General features: G+C 45.2%; 1 protein-coding gene across 1 annotated transcript; it reads left to right on the top strand.

Moving 5' to 3' along the window:
• LOC142312020 (uncharacterized) lies at positions 1–25462 on the top strand. Its single transcript, XM_075350893.1, has 5 exons — positions 1–176; positions 259–382; positions 465–562; positions 6514–6604; positions 23721–25462. The coding sequence occupies exons 1-5, from the start codon at positions 153–155 to the stop codon at positions 24986–24988; spliced, it is 1605 nt and encodes a 534-aa protein (XP_075207008.1). The 5' UTR covers positions 1–152; the 3' UTR covers positions 24989–25462.
• Positions 25463–26635: the final 1173 nt, after the last annotated feature.

Raw genomic sequence — 26635 nt, forward strand, 5'->3', positions numbered from 1 at the left:
ACACAGTAGTGAAGAAGACCTCTAGTGAGCGCTGTCAGGCCCCTGTGTCTGAGGGATGGGGAAGACCCCTGAGCCCAATCACGGGGCCTCCACCTCACCCCCTGATCCATGAGGACATCAATGACCAGAAGATCCTAGAACTCACCTACAAGATGATTGAGCTGCTGACTGGAGAGGTGACACTGCTGGGAATGCTGGGACATTTTACAGTAACGCTATGAAGGGATCGGGGGATGACGGTATCATTGTATGTGTCAGGTTCCTATAAGGTGTCAGGATATCGCTGTGTATTTCTCCATGGAGGAGTGGGAGTATTTAGAAGGACACAAAGATCTGTACCAGGACGTCATGATGGAGGATCCCCAGCCCCTCACATCACCAGGTAATAGACAGGACTAAATACACACGACCTGTAATTATCTGTATATAAGAATGACTTCAGTCCTTGTATGTGTTTCCTCCAGTTCTATCCAGTGAGAGGACAACACCAGAGAGATGTCCCCGTCCTCTTCTTTCACAGGACTGTAAACAAGAAGATCCCGATGTTCCTCAGGATGATCAGGTAGATGGAAAGAAGGTGCCATGAAATCTCCCTATGATGTGTAGACTGCTGTGAAGATCTTGTGCTCGGTCTTTTTTTTTTTTTATCCACCAGTAGTATACACTGAATGAACACTTTATTAGAAACACTTTCACACTCACATGTTAAACCTATTAACCGTGTAGTGCAGCGTATAATGAAATGATCAGTTTTCAGAATATGAAGATTAAACAATTTGATTGTGTCACACGTAGATTTTCACAAACTTCACCTACTGTCATAGCAACGTGCTGATTCATAGACAGGATAGCAAGAGTTATTCCCTGCTTTTCTGCTTGTTAGTCTCCTTTCATCACATGTTGTGGGGAAGCCAATCACATCTATTTATGGTGGTTGGATTCTTCCACATATCCAGCTATAGTTTATCTTAATTGGTCTGATGAGGTGTGGTGTTCCAGACTATCTGGTGGAAGTAATGCGTTTTGCTTTGTGTTGTCTTTTGTAGCTACCTTCCTGTTTTTTGTTTTTTTTTTCCCCTCCTGAATCACTGTGTGTGTGTGTGTGTGTGTGTGTGTGTGTGTGTGTGTGTGTGTGTCTGTGTGTGTGTTTTGTCTGTGTGTGTGCGTGCAGTGTGTCAGTTATATTTTACCCTTGTCTGTCTTTGTCTGTGGTTATCATCATGCTCCTGCTCCGTCTATTACTTGTGGGAGGGGGAGGTATCAGATTAGGTGCGGTCAGAAGCAGGGCCAGGAGTGGGACTCGGGGATCTCCACCATTAGCAGTATCCAAAAGGTGAGGTATAGCATAGTGCCCCCTAGCATGAGGGACAGCCTGGGGGCCCTTATCCTTCATTATCAAACAGTCTCATTGTGACAAAATGACTTTAAGCACGGTTACATTTGCTAGATTAGCCAGGACCAGTATTTAATAAATTGCCAACTTTGTGCAGTTTTTTAGTATTCTTTGGCCCTCCATCTTTCCTGACTCCTTTTCGATGCTGCCCTCTCTGTGTACCATATGTGCCTTGTCTTTACTATCTAGAGTTTTTCAAAACTCCCAAGTCCGTGTTCCTCGTAGTCGTTGTTCTTGCCATCTTATTTTCCCTAAAAACCTACAGCTATTTTTCTGGTCTTCCGGCTCAGAACCTCTACAGTTGATTTTCTTTCTTCCTTACCAGATTTCTGACCTGGTCCCAAGTCTTACCGGCTGTACTTCAGTGTCTCAGCCACTTATAGGCTTCAGGGTCAGTTTAGAAGCACAATGTCCTCATCCTTCCTTATCACACACACACCCTTGTTCCGCCATATTTTTTTCTGCACATTGATATTTTTTTTAACCTTCTATTAGCACACTATTTGGACCTTTTGTTAATTTTTCTGATATTAATTTACTCATATATATTTAAGACCGACCTTAAATCCGTAAGAGGGAGCTTAACAGCCTAATAAACCTACACAGTAAACTCCACAAATGTATTCATATAATAAAATAGTTATCTTTATTAACAAATTTAAATAAAAAAAATATACATTAAAATTCAAAGGAAAAGTGGACACAAGAAAACACCTTGGTCCATGCGGTAATAAATAACAGATAATAACCACAGCCAAGGATAATGTGAGAAGAATCAAAGGACAATACAACAGTCAGAATAAAGGTCACCACCCAGTGTAATCACAGGGAACAAAGACCCCCTTGACGTACGTTTCGCCGCTGCACTTTTTCAGAAGCTGTGGTTCCTAGCTCTATACTCCCATTTGGAGTGAGATTTAACTAGTGAGGACCTTTTTATTGTGTAGCGAATTACATGGACTTTTCCACATAGATATAGTGAATGTCCTGGGTATAGACTGCCACCTTGTGGTATTAGAAATTATTGCATTACATGTGAAATTTTGTATGTGATTACTTTTGGGTGTTAAATGTAAGGATATTATCTGTTGTTTATTACCGCATGGACTAAAGTGTTTTCTTCTGTCCGCTTTTCCTTTGAATTTTAATCTATATTTTTTTATTTAAATTTGTTAATAAAGATATCTATTTTATTATATGAATACACATATATATTTGGTCTGATCTTGAATCCAGACACTTTAATAGTTAATATGAATTTTTGCCTGTGGCTGGGCGTTTCTCATTCCACACCCATGCATTTCCATTGCCCTCTTTTTTTTTTTTTTGTATTTAAGTTTACTTACTTGTAGACTTTTGTCATGATTTAGAGCTGTTTAGCTGAAACGTATAGACCAGGTATACATACCTTCTTACTTTTTTAGATTTTAATCTTTCACATAAACGTGATGTTTTCATATGGTGCTGGATATACTCACCTCATGTTTTAAATTGGACTTTACCCAGGAAGTTGGTCTGAAACTCTGTGCATGGCTTTTTCTATACCTTCATTGGAGTTGGTGAGGTGATCAATACTTTTCTCTTCTCTTTTGTAACTCTCTCCTGCCCAGCTGCAGGGCTGACCCTCTGTATCTCTCCCCTTCCCAGCTGCAGGGCTGACCCTCTGTATCTCTCCCCTGCCCAGCTGCAGGGCTGACCCTCTGTATCTCTCCCCTGCCCAGCTGCAGGGCTGACCCTCTGTATCTCTCCCCTGCCCAGCTGCAGGGCTGACCCTCTGTATCTCTCCCCTGCCCAGCTGCAGGGCTGATCCTCTGTAACTCTCCCCTGCCCAGCTGCAGGGCTGATCCTCTGTAACTCTCCCCTGCCCAGCTGCAGGGCTGATCCTCTGTAACTCTCCCCTGCCCAGCTGCAGGGCTGACCCTCTGTATCTCTCCCCTGCCCAGCTGCAGGGCTGACCCTCTGTAACTCTCCCCTGCCCAGCTGCAGGGCTGACCCTCTGTATCTCTCCCCTGCCCAGCTGCAGGGCTGACCCTCTGTAATTCTCTCCTGCCCAGCTGCATTGCTGACCTTCTGTAACTCTCTCCTGCCCAGCTGCAGGGCTGACCTTCTGTAACTCTCTCCTGCCCAGCTGCAGGGCTGACGCTCTGTAACTCTCCTGCCCAGCTGCAGGGCTGACCCTCTGTAACTCTCTCCTGCCCAGCTGCAGGGCTGATCTTCTGTAACTCTCCCCTGCCCAGCTGCATGGCTGATCCTCTGTAACTCTCCCCTGGCCAGCTGCAGGGCTGATCTTCTGTAAGGCCGGTTTCACACATCCGGCTTTTTGCCGTTTTGCCGGATGTGGCGCTCTCCCGTACAGTTAATACAGTACAGTGACAGCGCAACAAGCGCTGGTCACATGCTGTCATGTGACCGGCGCATGTGACCCGGAAGTTACAGCGCTGTCACTGTACTGTATTAACTGTACGGGAGAGCGCCGCATCCGGCAAAAAGCCAGATGTGTGAAACCGGCCTAACTCTCCCCTGCCCAGCTGCAGGGCTGACCTTCTGTAACTCTCCCCTGCCCAGCTGCAGGGCTGACCTTCTGTAACTCTCCCCTGCCCAGCTGTAGGGCTGACCCTCTGTAACTCTCCCCTGCCCAGCTGCAGGGCTGACCTTCTGTAACTCTCCCCTGCCCAGCTGCAGGGCTGACCCTCTGTAACTCTCCCCTGCCCAGCTGCAGGGCTGACCTTCTGTAACTCTCCCCTGCCCAGCTGCAGGGCTGACCCTCTGTAACTCTCTCCTGCCCAGCTGCAGGGCTGACCCTCTGTAACTCTCCCCTGCCCAGCTGCAGGGCTGACCCTCTGTAACTCTCTTCTGCCCAGCTGCAGGGCTGACGCTCTGTAACTCTCCCCTGCCCAGCTGCAGGGCTGACCCTCTGTAACTCTCCCCTGCCCAGCTGCAGGGCTGATCTTCTTCTGTAACTCTCCCCTGCCCAGCTGCAGGGCTGACCCTTGGTAATTCTCCCCTGCCCAGCTGCAGGGCTGACCCTCTGTAACTCTCCCCTGCCCAGCTGCAGGGCTGACCCTCTGTAACTCTCCCCTGTCCAGCTGCAGGGCTGACCCTCTGTAACTCTCCCCTGTCCAGCTGCAGGGCTGACCTTCTGTAACTCTCCCCTGCCCAGCTGCAGGGCTGACCCTCTGTAACTCTCCCCTGCCCAGCTGCAGGGCTGATCTTCTTCTGTAACTCTCCCCTGCCCAGCTGCAGGGCTGACCCTTGGTAATTCTCCCCTGCCCAGCTGCAGGGCTGACCCTCTGTAACTCTCCCCTGCCCAGCTGCAGGGCTGACCCTCTGTAACTCTCCCCTGTCCAGCTGCAGGGCTGACCTTCTGTAACTCTCCCCTGTCCAGCTGCAGGGCTGACCTTCTGTAACTCTCCCCTGCCCAGCTGCAGGGCTGATCTTCTGTAACTCTCTCCTGCCCAGCTGTAGGGCTGATCTTCTGTAACTCTCCTGCCCAGATGCCTTTTTGTCCGATAACATTCACATAAGTGGTTATAATTAACCATAGCTTTCACCATATACTGACAGTCCTTTGCTCAGGGTCCTGTAATAACAGTTTATCTTAGAGCAATACAAGTGAAAGTTTGTCACATAGCAATTCTCTCCAATGGATGCAAGGATCCTTCACTTCTTTATGGGAGCAATATGACAGTTAAAAAATAGGATTGGCATGAATAATCAGCCTAATACGCAAGGATTATTAGGAGATGAGAAATGAGATAAAACAAATGGATTTATTTAAAAGTCAAAAATCATTAAAAATTAAATAGTTTTTCATACAGAAAAATAATGTTTTGTTAGTCAAAGATTAATTATTTTTAAAAGTCCATTGTATCTTACATAGCTGTGATGCCACGGCAGTGGTGCTTCTTGTCACAAGCAATCCTCCGTCAGTTCCTTGTGAGATTGGTAGCGCATTCTCCCCATAGACTATAGCGCTGTGCTTATATACTGTTTTGCATTGGCTCCAACTCACTCTTGTGACTAAACATGGTTTTACAATAAGATTCAGACCGGACCCCCAACTTCTTCTCCAATCATGGTTCTGCATGATGTAACCATCGATATTTTAAAAACCGTTCGCTATACATCCTTGCAGTCTGTAATGTATGTCTCCTTACCAAGTTTACGACTAATTACAGCTCTAGCTAGGAGAAACATAGCGTTAGCGGCTGACTAATTACCAACGGTGGTTGGCCAGGCTTCTTTAAAATTCCATACGTACGCTAACCTTCTAAAACCCTTGTAGTTTAAAAACTACAATGTAGAGTCTATCAAATAGTCATAAGCCCACTTTATTACAATGACATTGCTTTGTTTTTCAGAATAAGGTTTATGGCACACTTGGAATTATGGGTACTCAAGAAGGGCTCATACCAGTCATTAGATACAAGAAAAATGAATATAAGGACTTTATATACCAAAATGGTGATTTTGACACTGTCAAAATCACCATGAGATCTGTAGATCGATCAGATTGCTGTTCTGTATAGATGTAATAGTGCAGTATAGCAGAGCGTCTTACAAGCAGGAGGAGGGCGCGTTACTTGTTCTGGCCTCCTCGGCCTTCACAGTCCTCAGATCTTAGTCCTATAGAGCATCTCTGTGACGAGGTAGAATGGGATGTTCAGTGCCTGTCAGCTCCTCAGTGTAATTTTCAGTAAATGTAAGAAGCTTTCCTGTCCCCATGGGCCTGTAATCCTGCAGAACTATTTCATCACCTGGAATCTTTGATGTGATAAATTGCTGAACTCCTAAATACCAAAGTAAATCCAACGTTACTAGATGGGTGTCTGTAATAATGTGGCCATTCAGTGTATGGTTTATACTTGGTGGAGATGACAGGATAAAGCTGATCATAGACATTAGATGTTGTCTGGATCTTCTCACAATTTTCTGGTTATGGAGACTGCTGGTTACAATTAGGAGTCGGCAGGTTGGATTATACAGGAGACCTGCAGCTCTGTGAGATCTACTGCTGTCAGTTTTGATCGTCATGTTCATTTATGATGCTTTCTGGTCTTCTGAATCATTTCACGCGACTTCCTTGTCTGTCTTTTTGACTTTTTCAATATTTGTTTTAGGGTGAAGATCTGACCCATATTAATACTACAGAGACATATGTGAGGGGTGATGAGCGGTGTAAAGAGGAGATTCCTACAGATAACCGCACAGGTGAGTAGTGACCACTAAATGTAGAGAAATCACATATACAAGTGCATCTCAATAAATTAGAATATCATCAAAGAGTTAATTTATTTCAGTAATTCAATACAAGGGAAATGTATATATTTTATATAGTTTTTACAAACAGAGTGATCTATTTCAAGTGTTTATTTCTGTTAATGTTGATGATTATGGCTTACAGCCAATGAAAACCCAAAAGTCATTATCTCAGAAAATTAGAATAATGACAACAAAATACCTGCAAAGGCTTCATAATCATTCAGACTAAGGTCCCTTAGTCTGGTTCAGTAGGTTACACAATCATGGGGAAAACTGCTGACTTGAAAGATGTCCAGAAGGCAGTCATTGACACTCCACAAGGAGGGTAAGCCTAAAAAAGTCATTGCTAAAGAACCTGGCTGTTCACAGAGTGCTGTATCCGAGCATATTAATGGAAAGTTGAGTGGAAGGCAAAAGTGTGGTAGAAAAAGGTGCACAAGCAACTGGGATAAGATTGTTAAGAACAGGGCATTAAAAAATGGTTGGACTGCTGCTGGAGTCAGTGCTTCAAGAGCCACCACACACAGACGTATCCAGCACATGGGCTACAACTGTTGCATTCCTTGTGTCAAGCAGTTCATGACCAATAGACAATGCCAGAAGCGTCTTACCTGGGCCAAGGAGGAAAAGAACTGGACTGTTGCTCAGTGGTCCAAGGTGTTGTTTTCAGATGGAAGTAAATTTTGCATTTCATTTGAAAATCAAGATCCCAGTTGATAAAACTGAAATAAGTGAATTATCTTTAATTTTTCAAGAATTTAGGATCAAATTGAGTCAAAATTCTCTGCTTTATTCTAGTCCAAGTAATGTACCAAGATATTTCATACAATAGATGGCGGCTCCTGCACCATCAACAGCACGAATCTAGAGCTGCACAAGAAGCCAAACAGGTCCACAATCTGCAAATATAACTCACGATTTTTTACATGGCCGTCTACATCCAGCCTTATCAAACCTATTGTCTACAGCAGACGACGTCTGAAAGACATTTCATTAAAATTTACACAGAAGCTACAAGTAGAGATAGGAGTGCACATAAGATAGCCCTACAAATAATATGATGGCCCCTTCATTGCCCTCTAAATAGTAGGATGACCCCCAAAAAAGCTCTCCAAATAGAATGCCCCCCACAGGCGAGAGTGCAAGAAACTGGCAATTTCCCACACTGAGACAACTGTAGCTGACTTTGGAATGAAAGCTGATGATTGTTTGGTGGACAAGATCTGTGAGCCAGATCATGATTGATGAGAACGTAATGTCAGCAGGAGGAGGGTGGTGATATCGACAAAAAAGAGGGCTGCCAAGATTAGCCTAAAAAAATCTTCTGGGGGTAGATGTGCTTCTTCTGTGTCAGCTTTGTAGCAGGTGATACCGCAACTGCTGTTTCTGGAGGAAACGCAGTAGCTTCTGAAAGCTCTGGTTGGGGTTGCACTGGTGGCAAGCGCCACATGCGAGCATCTCGGTGGTTGGAATTCATTTTTCATGTTGCCATCTGATGACTCTTTTGCAATGTGAAGGCTTCTCCGGAGGAGGAAAATAGACAGTGGACACTTAAGCATGAATAGATTAGGAACTTCAATGCTTCCTAAACACATGAAGCCACATACTTAATCATTTGAAAAAGCAAGCAGGCCAGCTATAAAAGCAAGACTCAAACTATACTCTTACCCCTTCTCCTTGCATTTAAAACCAGGTTACATCCTCACATACTGTGTTTCCCCGAAAATAAGACCTAGCAGGATTTTTCAGGGAGGCTTAAATATAAGACATCCCCCTGAAAATAAGACCTAGTCGCTGTTCAATAATGAAATGTCTGTGCAGCGGTAGAAAAGTTAAAGAATCCTGCAGGACATTTCATTATAGACAGCGGATACCCCCAGAAGAAAGAAGAGAGACGACCCCTGAAAATACTCACCAGACGCCGACCGGGAGCAGGGGAGCGCATTAAGGTCCTGCAGCGGAACGTACACATGAGATCACATATACACACACATCAGATCGATCTCTCACACACACATATACACACACGCACGCTCACTACAGATCGCATACACACACTCACCACAACCAGCGATATCGCTTGCTTCCCGGCGCACGTAAGAACCCGCGACGCTGTGCAGTGAGCCTCCAGGACCTGCAGGATAATCACATTGCCGGAAGCACATGGTATCTCCGGATGTTGTGAGTGTGTGCGCGCGCGCGCGATTGTACCAGTATGTGCGATTTCGTGAGTGTGTGTGAGTGTATGCGATCAGATGTGTGAATTTATGCTGTTTGATATGTGAGTGTGTGTTTTGATGTGTGTGTGTGTCGGCAAGAGGCAGAGTAGGATGGCATGCAGCACAGCTGCCTGGAGCGCCCACCGGAGATCACAGGGAGGAATGATGTGAAATCTGGTGTGTGTGTGTGTGTGTGTGTTGTAAGCTGTCTGATGTGTGTTCTGATGTATGTGTGTCAGTCAGATGCATGGGAGAACAGCATGCTGCACAGATATCACAGGGAGGAATGATCTGGAATCTGATGTGTGTCTATATGAGTGTATGCTATCTGATGTGTGAGTGTGTGATCTGAAGTATGTGTGTCGGCCAGATGCAGGGGAGGCGTGCAACATACCTGCTGGGAGATAAGGAGATCTGGGAGCCACACAGCTGCCCGGGGCTGGTAAGTATGACGATCCTGGGAAGTGCGGATCTGCTTTTTGTGGGTGGTAAACTTAACCTCAACCATGTCTCCTCAAGAATAAGACCACCTGAAAATAAGATGTAGTGCTTTTTTTCGGGGCAAAAAAAAATATAAGACAGTGTCTTATTTTCGGGGAAACAGGGTAGTACCTGGTAGGTGTAATCATTGTCATCTAAAATGCTTGCTTGTTGTACTCCTTTATCACATCAAGTAGCTTTCCCTTGATTGTATAGAGATGAACAGATATGCAATCCCAGTCTATATATTTGTCATCTCAACTCCCACATGGTCAAGTAGCTGTTGATGCAGTCACTGCTGTTTGACTTACTGTGCTGCACTGTCTTTTGAGAAATGGAGTGTGTTCAGCCCTGATTAAGGATACAAATCTGCTATTATTTCTCACAGAAAGTGGTGGTTGCTCTTTATTCGGACATGTAGGATTACATGGGCCATTGTTTCTCTTGACAAGGAGTCTGAAAGTTCACTGCACCGTAGACACATAGGACAGCAACTATGGTCATGGACAGTACATGGTTTTTCATAGCTCACTCTGAGGCATGGGCGAACCCACACATTTTCAGGTTTAGTGGGTCCAATTGGATTTAAAAAAAAACCCAAACCCTGATTCAGGACCGGACTTTAACTCGAACATCTGCTCAGACGCCGATCCCCATGTAAGCCTATGGGGACTCGAACATTGTGCTTTAAAATATGGTAATAGAAAGGACTAGCGGGATTAGAGCAGAACGGTTATACTCAGCGAGTCTCCTGCGTGGCTGTAACATTACTTCCGTAGATGCTCATTAATTCTCATACATATTCACTTTCTCCCCTGCCCACTGGTAGTCCCGGTGTCTGTGATTGGTTGCAGTCAGTCCGCACCCCCCATCATGTTTGATAGTGTCTATTATTGGTTGGAATCACAAACGGTGTCTGCTTACCTTTTACTGTAAAAATAAATAATACAAAAAAAAACGTTTACAAGCTGTGATAGTAGGTATTAACTGTTGAGGGTGCACAAACGTTTGCATAGGCCCCTTTTCCGTTTTTTGTTAATTTAAAAATGTAAAAGGTGAATATAAAAAATGGTTTATTAATATTAATAATAATAATATAATATTATTAATTATTATTATTATTATTATTATTTTTCTATAGCGCTAACATATTCCGCAGCGCTTTACAATTCAGGAGGATCATATACAAACAAGTAACAGTTATAGAAGATACAATATTTAGAGGGGAAAAAAGACAACTCTGCTCGTGAGAGCTTACAATCTACACTGAGATGGTGGGGTGGGGGGGGGGGGGGGGGGGGGGGGTAGGTACAAGTGCTTATCTACAATGACAATCCAGCCATCTCAAGGAATTGGGGTATAGATAATGGCTGCCTGGACCAGTTGGCCAGAACCTTGAGATGCATTTGGGTGCCATGGAGTTTGACGTGGGTTTATGTTCTGAGAAGTTGTAGAGGGATTATGTGAATTTAGTTTGGCTAGGGAGTGTGATAGGCCGAATGGTTTGTATCATCTTTAAGGTTATGCCTTTTGGAGATCTTTTAATCTTCAACTTGCTTAACTGTACATAATAAAATTTTACAAGGGTGTCGAAACTTTACATGCCGCTGTATGTAGTAGTGAATACATTAGAATATATGGGCTTTCTGGTAGGTACCGTGTTTTTCCAAAAATAAGTACACTGTCTTATATTTTTTTTTGCCCCCCCAAAAAAGCACTAGGGCTTATTTTTGGAGTAGGTCTTATTCTTGGAGAAACACGGTTGGGGGTAAGTTTACCCCCCAAAATAGCACCCCCACTTCCCAGGAGACTCATACTCACCAGATCCGGACGTCTGCATAGCTCCCAGGTCCTCCCTGTGATCTCCGGTCGGTGCTGCATGCCGTTCTCCCCTGCTGCTGGCTGACACACCCAGCAAATCACACACCCAGCCGATCGCAGGCACACCCAGCCGATCGCAGGCACACCCAGCCGATCGCAGGCACACCCAGCCGATCGCAGGCACACACACAGCAGATCACTGACACAGCCGATCGCACACCTCACATCCAGCGCTTACGGCCGAAGGGAATGATGAGAGCAAGTCACGTGTCCCGCCGCAGGTCCTGTTCGTTGCGCTCCACCGCACTGCCTCTCAGGATTCTGCCGGCGAGAAGAGATCGGTGTCGCTGGATGAGGTGAGTGTGTATGCGATCCGACGTATGTGCGATCCGATGTTTGTATGTGTGTGATTTGATGTTTGCGTGTGAACTGATGTTTGTGTGTGCGATCTGACTGTGTGTCCGATCCGATGTTTGTGTGTGAGATCTGGTGTGTGAGTGATATCTGATTGTGTGTGTGTGTGTTTGAGAGAGATCTGATGTGTGCAGGTGTGTGATCACTGCAGGTCCTGCCACTCCGCATCGCGTGAGTGTAATTGACGGGTGCCGCTGTCTATAATGAAGTGTCCTGCAGTATTTGTAACCTTTTTTAGCTGCACGGACACTTCATTATTGATTCGGGATTAGGGCTTATTTTTGGGGAGGGCTTATATTTAAGCCTTGCTCCGAAAATGCTGAAAATCCCTGCTAGGGCTTATTTTTGGGGGAGGGCTTATTTTTGGGGAAAAAAACCGGTATATATTAGTGAGGACATGAGAATGTATGAGCTCCTGGTAGATATATATTAGTGAGCTCCTGGTACACGTGTGTGTGTATGTGTGTGTGTGTGTGTGTGTGTGTGTGTGTATACATATATATATGTGTATGTATATATATGTATGTATATATGTGTGTGTATATATATGTGTATATATATGTATGTATATGTATGTATATATATGTGTGTGTATATGTGTGTATATGTGTGTATATGTGTATATATATATGTATATATGTGTGTATATATATATATATGTATATATGTGTGTGTGTGTGTATATATATATATATGTATGTGTGTATATATATATATATATATATGTATGTATGTATGTATGTATGTGTGTATATATATATATATATATATATATATATATATATATATATATATATATATATATATATATGTATATGTATATTTAATATATGTCATATGAAAAAGTTTGGGCACCCCTATTAATGTTAACCTTTTTTCTTTATAACAATTTGGGTTTTTGCAACAGCTATTTCAGTTTCATATATATAATAACTGATGGACTGAGTAATATTTCTGGATTGAAATGAGGTTTATTGTACTAACAGAAAATGTGAAATCCGCATTTAAACAAAATTTGACCGGTGCAAAAGTATGGGCACCTCACCATAAAAATGACATTAATATTTTGTAGATCCTCCTTTTGCAAAAATAACAGCCTCTAGTTGCTTCCTGTAGCTTTTAATGAGTTCCTGGATCCTGGATGAAGGTATATTTGACCATTCCTCTTTACAAAACAATTCCAGTTCAGTTAAGTTTGATGGTCGCTGAGCATGGACAGCACGCTTCAAATCATCCCACAGATTTTCAATGATATTCAGGTCTGGGGACTGGGATGGCCATTCCAGAACATTGTAATTGTTCCTCTGCATGAATGCCTGAGTAGATTTGGAGCGGTGTTTTGGATCATTGTCTTGCTGAAATATCCATCCCCTGCGTAACTTCAACTTCGTCACTGATACTTGCACATTATTGTCAAGAATCTGCTGATACTGAGTTGAATCCATGCGACCCTCAACTTTAACAAGATTCCCGATGCCGGCACTGGCCACACAGCCCCAAAGCATGATGGAACCTCCACCAAATTTTACTGTGGGTAGCAAGTGCTTTTCTTGGAATGCTGTGCTTTTTTTGCCTCCATGCAGAACGCCTTTTTGTATGACCAAACAACTCAATCTTTGTTTCATCAGTCCACAGGACCTTCTTCCAAAATGTAACTGGCTTGTCCAAATGTGCTTTTGCATACCTCAGGCGACTGTGGCAAGCTTGCAGAAACGGCTTCTTTCGCATCACGCTCCCATACAGCTTTTCCTTGTGCAACGTGCGCTGTATTGTTGACCGATGCACAGTGACACCATCTGCAGCAAGATGAAGCTGCAGGTCTTTGGAGGTGGTCTGTGAATTGTCCTTGACTGTTCTCACCTTTCTTCTTCTCTTCCTTTCTGATATTTTTCTTGGCCTGCCACTTCTGAGCTTAACAAGAACTGTACGTGTGTTCTTCCATTTCCTTACTTTGTTCCTCACAGTGGAAACTGACAGTTTACATCTCTAAGACAACTTTCTTTGTCGCTCCATTGGGAGACCCAGACAATTGGGTGTATAGCTATTGCCTCCGGAGGCCACACAAAGTATTACACTTAAAAGTGTAAGGCCCCTCCCCTTCTGGCTATACACCCCCAGTGGGATCACTGGCTCACCAGTTTTGTGCTTTGTGCGAAGGAGGCAACACATCCACGCATAGCTCCACTTTTTAGTCAGCAGCAGCTGCTGACTATGTCGGATGGAAGAAAAGAGGACACATATAGTGTCCCCAGCATGCTCCCTTCTCACCCCACTGTATGTCGGAGGTGTTTGTAAGGTTGAGGTACCCATTGCGGGTACGGCGGCAGGAGCCCACATGCTGATTCCTTCCCCATCCCTTTTTACAGGGCTCTGGGTGAAGTGGGATTTACCGGTCTCCAGGCACTGAGACCGTGCTCCATCTACAGCCCCTGGAGAAGATGCTGGATGGAGCGGAGTACATCAGGGACATGGCCCTGCTTCCTCAAGGTACTCTGTGTCCCCGTGCATTTGGCGCTCACACCGCAGCATGCTGGGTGTTGTAGTGCGCCGGGGGACATCAGCGCTGCGGCGCCTGTGCCATGGCCTCATTCAGCTTTGCTGAAGCAGGCTCACTTATGGGAATTGGTCGCGCCGGCCGCTGGGACTGCGGCGCGGCTGGCACTTGTAGTGCGCCGGGGACTTCAGCGCGGCCTGCGCTTTTACGGCGGCCGCGCTGATAACTAGAGTCCCCGGCTTTTGCGGCCTGCTTCCGTTCGTTCCCGCCCCCAGACCTGCCAGTCAGGAGAGGGGCGGGACGCTGGCCACTTCCAGGAATCGGTCGCGCCGGCCGCTGGCAGCGGCGCGGCTGGCACTTGTGGTGCGCCGGGGACTTCAGCGCGGCCCGCGCTTTTACGGCGGCCGCGCTGATAACTAGAGTCCCCGGCTTTTGCGGCCTGCTTCCGTTCGTTCCCGCCCCCAGACCTGCCAGTCAGGAGAGGGGCGGGACGCTGGCCACTTCTATGAATCGGTCGCGCCGGCCGCTGGAACTGCGGCGCGGCTGGCACTTGTGGTGCGCCGGGGACTTCAGCGCGGCCCGCGTTTTTACGGCGGCCGCGCTGTTAACTCGAGTCCCCGGCTTCTGGGCCTAGTCTCCCTTCGTTACCGCCCACAGCCCTGACAGTCAGGGTAGGGGCGTGACGCTGCATAGAGCAGAGCTGAGAGCTGGAGTATGTTTTGCATACTCCACCCCTCTCACTGTGTGCACTGTGAATCCGGATTCCCGCACTTTCTCAGGCACGCCCACGGCTTCCTTCTCTACAAGGACACCGGCAGCCATTAGTGTCAGTTTCTGTACGATACAGAGACAAGTGTGGAAGACCCTGGCATTCTGATAGTCACACAATCGCTGTAACAGGCGTTAAGCAGCACCTGTGGTGCTAACCCCACTAGTGCAGAAGTGCACTTATAGATATGCTTGTACTATATACATTGCACTGTTTGGTCGCACGTTGTATATACCCTCCTGGATTATGCGGAGGAGTTATCAGCATATTCTCTGTGTAAAACAAAGGTGCAGAACCACATGTTTTTCTATACAGCTGGTACAGCATGTACGGCTATACGGCCGGCAGGTCTAATGGCCAGGGGATGAGGACGGTGTCTGCAGTATTTACTGACAGTTTTTCTGAGACTATGGCTATGATACTAGAAGCCTAGCAGTCCGGACATGTCTCTCACAATATGGGCACTGTTGAATCATTGATCCATGGCCCCCCTCAGTGTGAATAACTAACAGCTCCGGGAATGTCACACGCATCCCAGAGTCACGGCTCTGCACGGACGTCAGTCCCAGACAGCCTAAGTGGGCTCGCTATGAGCGGCCTCGGTTTCATCAGGGTCCTAACAGAAGGACTCGCTGTGTAATGAGGCGGAAGTAGCGGCTCAGGATTCTGATCCTGAGACCGCTCTCAATCTGGATACACCTGATTGTGACGCCATAGTAAATAATCTTATAGCGTCCATCTATAGAATGTGGGTTATTTCTCACAGCTCCTCCAGTGGAGGAGTCAGCTTCACGTATTTTTCTGGACCACTCTGCCTTCAGAGAGGCAGTCCAGGAACACCACACTTATCCAGATATGCGCTTCTCCAAACGGCTTAGGATACACGTTATCCCTGTCCCCTGACTTGGTCAAGGACTGGACCCAATGTCCCGAGCGGCATCCTCCAATCTCCAGGCTTGTAGCTAGATCCATAGTTGCAGTGGGAGATGGAACTGCAAACTCAAAGATGCCACTGACAGACAGATGGATCTCTGGTCGAAAGCCATCTATGAGGCTGTCGGCGCACCGTTGGCTCCGGCATTCTCTCCCTTGGGGCACTCCAAGCTATTTCAGCTTGTCTTACACAGATTGACACGGTTACACGTACATCTGTGCCGCAGGTGGCATCCTTAACCTCTCAAATGTCTGCATTTGTTTCTTACGCGATTCAGGTTGTCCTGGACTCTGCGAACCGTGCGGCGGTAGCCTCCGCTACTCCGTGTTTTTAAGCAGAGCCTGGTCTGCTCGTTAAGTGAATGGAAGGCAGATTCTGCTTCCAAAAAAGGTTGCCTAACCAGTTGCCTTTTTCTGCTGACCGACTGTTTGGTGAGCGTTGGATGTAACCATCAAACAGTCCAGGGGTAAGGATTCATCCTTTCCTCAGCCCGGACACAACAAACCCCAACAGAGCAAGAGGCAGTCGGGGTTTTCGGCCTTTTCGAGGCTCGGGCAGGTCCCATTTTTTCCTCGTCCAATGTGGACTCAAAAGGATCAGAGGAGCTAAGATTCTTAGCGGGCTCAGTCTCGCCCAAAAAAGCGACAGTCTGAAAACCCGCTTCCAAGGCGGCTTCCTCATGACTTGCGGCCTCGGTCGGTAGCAGGCTCTCCCGCCTTGGCGATATTTAGCTGCCATAGGTCAATGACCATTGAGTGTGAGACATTCTGTCTCACGGGTACAGGATAGAGCTCACTTCTCGTCCTCCAACTCGATTCTTCAGAATTTCTCCACCTCCCGGCCGGGCCGCTGCTCTTCTGCAAACAGGGTGCACTCTATAGGCAGAAAGAGTGATGACCCCCGTTCCTCTTCAGGAACAAGGTCACGGTTTTTACCCCAAATTCTTTGCGGTACCTATAACAACGGGCCGTTCCGTCCCGTTCTGGATCTAAAAATGCTCAGCAAGCTCGTGGACACCAGGCGGTTCCGGATGGAATCCCTCCGCCATGTCATCGCCTCAAGGTCCCAAGGATATTTCCTAGCATCATTAGGCATCAAGGATGCTTATCCACACGTGCCGATTGATCCAGAGCACTAGCGTCTCTACGCTTCGTTATAGGAGACGAACACCCTCTGTTCGTAGCTCTACCTTCCGGCTAGCGACAGTCAACTGGTCTTCGCCAAGGTCAGGGCAGCAGTAGTCACAGTCCTGCACTCTCAGGGTCACTCTGTGGTCCCGTATTTAGACGATCTACTTGTCAAGGCACTCTCTTAGGAAACATGCCAACACTGCCCGAACGTTGCGCTGGAGACTCTCTAGAGTTTTGGGTGGATCATCAACTTTTTAAAGTCAGATCCGACCCCGACCCTATCGATAACATATCTAGGCATAGAGTTTCTTACTCTCTCAGCGATAGTGAAGCTGCCGCTAGACAAACAGCATTCACTACGGGCTGCAAGCTCTTCTTTAAGAACCAGTCGCACACATTGAGACGCCTCATGCACTTCCTACGTAAGATGGTAGCAATGGAGGCAGTTCCTTTCGCGCAGTTTTACTGCGTCCACTACAATGGGACATTCTCCGCCAATGGGACGAGGAGTCGACGTCCCTCAACAGAGTCGTCGTTCTTTCTCAGGCGGCCAAGGAATCTCTACGGTGGTGGCTTCTTCTCACCTCTTGGTCAAAAAGAAGGTCCTTCCTATCCCCGTCCTGGGCGATAGTTACGACAGACGCGAGTCTATCAGGGTGGGGAGCAGTTTTTCTCCACTACAGCGCTCAGGGTACGTGGACTCAGCAAGAGTCCACTCTTCAGATCAATGTTCTTGAACACAGAGCAGTGTATCTTGCCCTACAATCCTTCCAACAGCGGCTGGAAAGCAAGCATATCCGACTTCAGTCGGACAGCTCCACAGCGGTGGCATACATCAACCACCAAGGAAGAACGCGCAACCGGCAAGCCTTCCAGGAAGTCCGGCAGGTTCTGATGTGGGTGGAAGACACGGCATCCACCATATCCACAATTCACATCCCAAGTGTGGAAACTAGGAAGCTGACTTCCTAAGTCGCTGAGGTGTGGCCGAAAGAGTATGGTCTCCTCACCCGGACGGGTTTCAGGAGATCTGGCGCCGCTGACAGAGGCCGGACGTCGATCTAATGGCGTCACGGCACAACAACAATGTGCCAGCTTCATGGCACGGTTTCACAATCATCGAGCTCTGGCGGCAAACGCCTTAGTTCAGCATTGGTCGCAGTTCCAGCTACCTTAGGTGCCACCTCTGGCATTGTTGCCCAGAGTACTGCGCTAGATCAAGACCGACTGCGGCCGCGCCATCCTCGTCGCTACAAATTGGCCGAGGATGTTGTGGTACTCGGTTCTGTGGTGCCTCACGGTAGGCTAACCGGGGGCACTACCAGACCAATCAGACTGGCTGTCTCAAGGGCCATTCTTCCATTTGAATTCTACGGCCCTCAACCGGATGGTGTAGCATTGAGTCCTGGAACCTAGTGTCGTCAGGATTACCTCAGGACGTGGTTGCCACCATGAGACAGGCTAGCATACCAACGTCCGCCAAGATTGACCACAGGACGTGGAAGATGTTCTTATCCCGGTGCTCGGCGCAGGGTGTTTCTCCCTGGCCGGTTGCATCGTCTATGTTTCCTTCCTTCCTGCAATCTAGGTAGGAAAATGGGTTGTCGCTCAGTTCCCTTTAGGGACAAGTCTCAGCGCTATCTGTATTTTTTCAGAAACGACGACTTCCTCAGGTACGCACGTTCCTACGGGGAGTTTGTCTTCTCAGCACTCCGTACAACCGGCCGTTAGAGCCCTGAGATCTGAACAAGGTTCTAATTGCTCTCCAGATGCCGCCTTTCGAGCCTTTGAAGGATGTCTCCCTTCCCGTTTTTCACGGGAAGTGGCCTTCTAGTAACGGTCTCGTCTCTTAGGAGAGTTTCCGAGCTAGCAACGCTCTCATACAAACTCCCTTCCTGGTCCTTCACCAGGACAGGGTAGTTCTGCGTCCGGTTCCGGAATTTCTCCCTAAGGTGGTATCCCATTTTCATATCAATCAGGATATCACCTCACCTTCTTTGTGTCCTCGTCCAGTCCATCAATTTCAGAAAGATTTGCATCTGTTGGTTCTGGTGAGAGCACTCAGGTTCTACTTCCCGCATGGCGCTCCTGCGCCACCCGGATGCACTCTTTGTCCTTGTCGCTGGTCGGCGTAAACAGTCGCAAGCTTCCAGATCCACCCTTGCTCGGGGGCTCGAGGAACCAATTCTTGAAACCTACAGTTCTACTGGGCTTCTGGTTCTCTCAAGGCCGAAGGCCCATTCTACCAGAGCCGTGGGTGCATCCTGGGCATTACGGCACCAGGCTACGGCTCAGCAGGTGTGTCAGGCACCCACCTGGTCGAGTCTACTTACTTTTACCAAGCATTATCAGATGCATACCTACGCTTCGGCAGACGCCAGCCTAGGTAGATAAGTCATTCAGGCGGCGGTTGGCCACCTGTAGGAGAGGGCCGTTTGACGGCCCTATCATGAGGTATTCTTTTACCCACCCAGGGATTGCTTTTGGACATCCCAATTGTCTGGGTCTCCCAATGGAGCGACAAAGAAGAAGGGAATTTTGTTTACTTACCGTAAATTCCTTTTCTTCTAGCTCCAATTGGGAGACCCAGCACCCGCCCTGTTTTCTCGGGGTTTTTCTGTTTTTTCGGGTACACATGTTGTTCATGTGGTATGGTTCAGTTCTCCGATGTTTCCTCGGATTGAATGGGTCTTTAAACCAGTTATTGGCTTTCCTCCTTCTTGCTTTGGCACTAAAACTGGTGAGCCAGTGATCCCACTGGGGGTGTATAGCCAGAAGGGGAGGGGCCTTACACTTTTAAGTGTAATACTTTGTGTGGCCTCCGGAGGCAATAGCTATACACCCAATTGTCTGGGTCTCCCAATTGGAGCTAGAAGAAAAGGAATTTACGGTAAGTAAACAAAATTCCCTTCTTTTGTATCCTTCCCCTGAACAACTATGTTGAATAATCTTTGTTTTCAGATCATTTGAGAGTTGTTTTGAGGAGCCCATGATGCCACTCTTCATAGGAGATTCAAATAAAAGAACAACTTGCAAGTTGCCACCTTAAATACCTTTTCTCATGATTGGATACACCTGCCTATGAAGTTCAAAGCTCAATGAGGTTACAAAACCAATATAGTGGTTTAGTAAGTCAGTAAAAAGTAGTTAGGAGTGTTCAAATCAAGAAATTGATAAGGGTGCCCATACTTTTGCCCCGGTCAAATTTTGTTTAAATGTGGATTGCACCTTTTCTGTTAGTACAATAAACCTCATTTCAATCCAGAAATATTACTCAGTCCATCAGTTATTAGATATATGAAACTGAAATAGCTGTTGCAAAAACCCATATTGTTCTAAAGAAAAAAGGTTAACATTAATAGGGGTGCCCAAACTTTTTCATATGACTGTGTATATGTATATATATATATATATATATATATATATATATATATATATATATATATATATATATATATATATATATATATATATATATATATATATATATATATATATATATATATATATATATATATATATATAATGTGTATATATGTATGTGTATATATATATATATATATATATATAATATATATCTATATATCTATATATTATATTATATTACGGGGGCTGGACAAAATAAAGGAAACAACTAACATTTTGGCATCATAATCTTCGAACATGTTATAAACATGCAAACCGAGACATATGTTAATGTTTTGTAGTTGATTATTTGTGTTTAAGTGATGTGTATGTAAATTAACTGTTTGTTTTGCGGAATTGTAAGAATATTGAAGAGAACTTGATACCATGGCAGACCTCTCGGATTTTCAAAGAGGCCAAATTGTTGGTGCTCGTATGGCAGGCACTAGTGTAAAGGCTGCTTTACACGCTACGACATCGCTAAAGCGATGTTGTTGGGGTCACGGAATTTGTGACGCACATCCGGCCGCATTAGCGATGTCGTTGCATGTGACACCTATGAGCGATTTTGAATCGTCGCAAAAACGTGCAAAATCGCTAATCTGTGACATGCCCCCCTATTCCCAATTATCGTTGCTGCTGTAGGTACGATGTTGTTCCTGCAGCAGCACACATCGCTATGTGTGACACCGCAGGAATGAGGAACCGAACCTTACCTGCGGCCGCCCGCAATGAGGAAGGAAGGAGGTGGGAGGGATGTTCGTCCCGCTCATCTCCACCCCTCCGCTTTGATTGGGTGGCCGCTTAGTGACGTTGCTGTGACGCCGAACTAACCGCCCCCTTAGAAAGGAGGCGGTTCGCAGGTTACAGCGACGTTGCTAGGCAGGTAAGTATGTGTGATGGGTCCGCGTGATTTTGTGCGCCACGGGCAGCGATTTGCCTGTGACGCACAAACGATGGGGGCGGGTACGCACGCTAGCGAGATTGCAGCGTGTAAAGCATTCAGGCACTTTCTGTTAACAGAAAGTGCCTGAATGCTTGACGTGTCAAGAACTACTGTCTCCAAAGTAATGACTGCGTTTGAAAGAGAAGGAAAAACGCACAGGTCCGGCCGAAAGTCGAAGTTGACTCAGAGAGACCGTCGGACTCTAAAGCGAATTGTGAGAGCATCGCAAGACCACGGCTCCGAAAAAAATTACTGCTGAGCTCAATGAACACCTACAGAACCCAGTTTAAACAAAAACTGTTCGTTGGGAGCTGCACAAATCTAGATTCCACAGAAGAGCTGCAATTAGAAAATCGCTGCTCTCAATGAGAAATGTGTCCAAGCGTTTAGAGTGGTGTAGAAACCTCCAGAATTGGTCCCTCGAGCAGTGGAAACATATGATATTCTCAGACGAATCATCGTTTACCCTATTTCCGACCTCCGACCGAGTGTATGTTTGGAGACAGCTGAAAGAAGCATTCCATCCAGACTGCCTTCTTCCAACCGTAAAACATGGCGGAGGTTCTGGGATGATCTGTGGTGATATTTCATGGAGATCCGCCGGGCCAATGATATCCCTTCATCCCTTCATAGAAGAATTAACAGTCGAGATTATTTTGGCATTTTGGGCGACCAAGTGCATCCCATGGTTCAAGCACTGTTCCCGGAGGGGAACGCCATCTTTCAGGATGATGATGCACCAATTCATACAGCTAGAATCGTTAAAGCATGGCACGAGGAACATTCTAATGAAGTTGAGCATCTCATCTGGCCCCCACAATCCCCAGACCTCAACATTTTTCAGCATTTATGGTCGATTTTAGAGATTTAAGTTAGACGTCGATTTCCGCCACCATCGTCGCTCAAAGAACTGGAGGGTGTTTTAACTGCAGAATGGGCTAAAATTCCTTTGGAAACAATTCACACCTTGTATGAATCCATACCTCGGAGAATTGAGGCTGTAATCGCCGCCAAAGGGGGACTTACTCCATATTAAACTAACTTTTGTTGATATTTCCTGTGTGTGTGTGTGTGTGTGTGTGTGTGTGTGTGTGTGTGTGTGTGTGTGTGTGTGTGTGGACCATAAGACGCACCCTGGTTTTAGAGGAGGGAAATAAAATTTTAAGCAAAAAATGTGGTCATGACACACTTATGGGGCGAGTATCTGCTGCTGACACTGTTATGGGGTAATGTCCTGCTCATATACTCCCCAGCCTGCTCATATACTCCCCATGCTGCTCATATACCCTCATCCTGCTCATAATAAATCCCTATCCTGCTCATATACCCCCATCATCCTGGTGTATGGCCGCATCCTGTGGCACATAAAAAAAAAATAAACGTTCATACTCACCTTACCTCACCTCACTCCCTGCAGCACCGCTCCTCTTACCGTCTATGTCAGCGGCAGCGCCGCTGAGTGTAGCCGTCCCTGTTCCCCTGCAGCATCGCGATCTCCTCCGGTCTGTGCCAGCGGCTGCGTGTGGACACGTGCGCACAGCGATGACGTCATCGCTGTGTGCGCCGCTAGTCTCCACGCAAGTCAGCTGACCGGAGGAGACAGGAGGAGATAGCTATGTTGCAGGGGAACGGTGAGTAATGTGTACTGATTCACTCCACCCCGCGCTGATGATGATGCGCGGGGAGCAGTGAATACAGCCACACATGATGACTCAAGGCTGCAGTTGCCAGGGGTGATCATGCAGACCGGCTGTTTATCCCTCGCCCATCACCCCGCCCACCTGTCAGTGCCAGCTTCAGCGCTGAGAGATGGGCGGGAGGATGGGCCTGCATATTAAATGAGCGGGCCCACGTGGGCACGGCAGGCTGCTGCAGCCTGCTCGTGTCCCCGATGACCCGCTCCACCGCAGCACCCTCATTCCCCGCAGCCCTATATTCAGACCATAAGACGCACCCCCCAGTTTCCACCAACATTTGGGGGGAAAAAAGTGCATCTTATGGTCCGAAAAATACGGTGTGTGACGTGTATATATAATATATATATGTGTGTGTGTGTAAATGCGTGTATGTGCTCACTTTATACATGCTTGTGTGCTGTCTGTGTCACATACTGTGTATGTAGCATCCATTTATGAACCCTGAATGCGTAGATAAAAGTTCAGAAGTGTAAACATGTTGGCAATCACCAAATGAATGGCGAGCAAAATGCTGCTTATTCATCTTGTGATTCCATTGTTAATGGCGGAACAAAAATCATTGTTTTCAGCAGCACATCTCCCGCTGCAGATGTGTTGCTGATAACATACTACTGTATATGGAAACAGATTGATCTATTAGTGATCATTCTATGCCAATCATTCTTTGTTAGCATGTGTGGAGGCCAGGAAACAAATGGCGAGCTATTTCAACATTCAAATGCAGTGTTAAATAATAACAAGTTTTGTTCTTGACAGATGACTGGACCAGGAGCTCAGAAGGACATCTGATATTCTCAGATACCTGTGAAGAACCTGTCATTACACCAGATGCATCTCAAGCCAAGGTCTATTCTTCTGCTTCCCCCAACAGAAATATGCATAACAAAAGTCATAGAAATGCTATTGAACATGAAATGGCTTACATTGGGGAGAAACCATTTTTATGTTCAAAATGTGGGAAATGTTTTAATCGGAAATCACATCTTATTAGACATCAGAGAACTCACACAGGGGAAAAGCCATTTTCTTGTTCAGAATGTTGGAAATGTTTTTCTACTAAATCAAACCTTGTTCAACATCAGAAACTTCACACAGGGGAGAAGCCATTTTCATGTTCAGAATGTGGGAAATGTTTTTCAAAGAAAAGTGAAATTATTCAACATCAGCGAATTCACACAGGGGAGAAGCCGTTTTCTTGTTCGGAATGTGGGAAATGTTTTTCTAGGAAACCAGTACTTGTTTACCATCAGAGAATTCACACAGGGGAGAAACCATTTTCTTGCTTAGAATGTGGAACATGTTTTTTCACAAAAGGAGAACTTGTTCAACATCAGAGAATTCACACTGGAGCGGATCCATTTTCTTGTTCAGAATGTGGGAAATTTTTTTCTACTAAATCAAATCTTGTTCAACATCAGAAACTTCACACAGGAGAGAAAATATTTTCTTGTTCAGAATGTGGGAAATATTTTTCTACTAAATCAAATCTTGTTCAACATAAGAAACTGCACACTGGGGAGAAGCCATTTTCTTGTTCCGAATGTGGGAAGTGCTTTTCAACTAAAGGTTCAATTGTTAAACATCAGATAATTCACACAGGGGAGAAGCCATTTTCTTGTTCTGAATGTGGGAAATGTTTTTCCAGGAAATTTGAAATTGTTTCACATCTAAGAATTCACACAGGGGAGAAACCATTTTTTTGTTCAGAATGTGGGAAATATTGTTCTACTAGATCAAATCTTGTTCAACATCAGAAAACTCACACAGGAGAGAAGCCATTTTCTTGTTTAGAATGTGGTAAATATTTTTCAACGAAAAGTGAAATTGTTAAACATCAGAGAATTCACACAGGGGAGAAGTCATTTTCTTGTTCAGAATGTGGGAAATATTTTTCTACCAATTCACATCTTATTCAACATCAGAGAATTCATACAGGGGAGAAGCCATTTTCATGTTCAAAATGTGGGAAATGTTTTACACAAAAATCACATCTTGATAAGCATCATGTAAGTCACATAGAGTAAACCAAGGCAGTAAAATCAGTTTTTATCTTGCATCCAAGAATGTAAACAGGGAAGATGCCTTATTCGTATTTCAAGTGTGGAAAATGTGATACATAGAAATACAGTCTCATTAGACATCTCATAACTTATACAGAGCATTAACCATTTTCCTGTTTAGATTTTGGGAAATGTTTTACAGAGAAATCAGATCTTGTAATATATCAGAAAACTCACACTTTGGAGAAGCCATGTTCAAATTGTGAGAAATGTTTTAGTCAGCAAACAAATCTTTTTATATATCAAAGATTGCATATAGTGAAGTAGCCATTTTCTTTAGAGACTTATTTTATTTAGAATGGAAAAAAATTTAGTTATAGTAAGATCATTTGCTACAAAAGAAAGGAAAAACAATGTAAAACACTAAATCAATAAGAAGTGTATACAATTACCAATGACTATTTGTTATTATTAATTAGTATCCAAATAATACACCTATATATGAACAATATATGTAAGATACTTAAAAAAATTGTTTAAAAGAACTGAGAGTCCTCAGTGGTTGATACCTTTTTAATGGCTAACTGAAAAGATGGTAATTACATCAAGCTTTCGAGACTACTCAGGTCTCTTCACCAGGCTCAGTATAACACAAAATCTGAAGAGTCACATATTTATATACAACAGGACATAGAATGGAGCAGTAAATAAGACAAGTAATGTGAAGCAGAGCGATCAGTATGGCAAGGGGGCAAACTGTTGTGGCCATAAATATTGCTTTAGTTCATAGATAAGAAGTGTGAAAGTTCTATTGTCCTCTGATTGAGGTCTGGTCCAGAGTTGTGATGCCCCTGATGCTCTGAAGAGCACATTCCTTAATTGATGTAAAAAGACATAAATCCATGTGACACATTCATTGGTGCTCTGAATGTGTGAAAGGTCATCATAAGTTTGTATTTCCAAAGTCTCCTGTCTCTCTGGGATTGTAAATTTCCTTTTCAATACCAGGAATTTCATGTCCATGATGCTGTGGTCTGGGTTACAAAAATGTTTGGCCACAGGTAGATCCATCCTTTACTCTCTAATTGTGTGGCGATGAGAATTCATTCTTGTCCTGAGCTGTTGTCCTGTCTCCCCTACATACAGACCCCCAGTTGGACTTTTGGTACATATAATTAAGTAGACCACATTAGTTGTGGTGCAGCTGAAGGTACCTGGGATCTTGCAGTCCTGATGTTCTCTGGGGTCCTTTATCTTGTCCGTTGTCAATATAAATGGACAAGTCTAACATTTTTTTCTGGTTGCAGGGAAATGTTCCTGTTGTTGTTGGAGAGGACAGGGAGCTTCTAACAATGATGCGTCTTAGATTCGGGGGCTGCCTAAAACACAGAATTAGGGGGGTCTGGAAAAATATATATATTTTTTTTTTTTTAAATCAGATATTTTCTATTTGAATGTTTTCCAACAAAACAGATATAACAACCCTGGGGATCACAGTCCTCTCCCCCCTAAATTATTCCCCAACTTAACAAAAATAAACACTATAAAATATAACATCAGATTCACTTCTCTTTAAATTGAAATAAATAGGTATATAAGAGGGTTTCTAAATGTGCTACATGTAGATAAGAATTCTCTTTAATTCAAAAAAGTTATACTTCTATGAAACCC

This window comes from Anomaloglossus baeobatrachus, chromosome 5 (assembly GCF_048569485.1).
Source record: "Anomaloglossus baeobatrachus isolate aAnoBae1 chromosome 5, aAnoBae1.hap1, whole genome shotgun sequence".
Lineage (NCBI taxonomy): Eukaryota > Metazoa > Chordata > Amphibia > Anura > Aromobatidae > Anomaloglossus > Anomaloglossus baeobatrachus.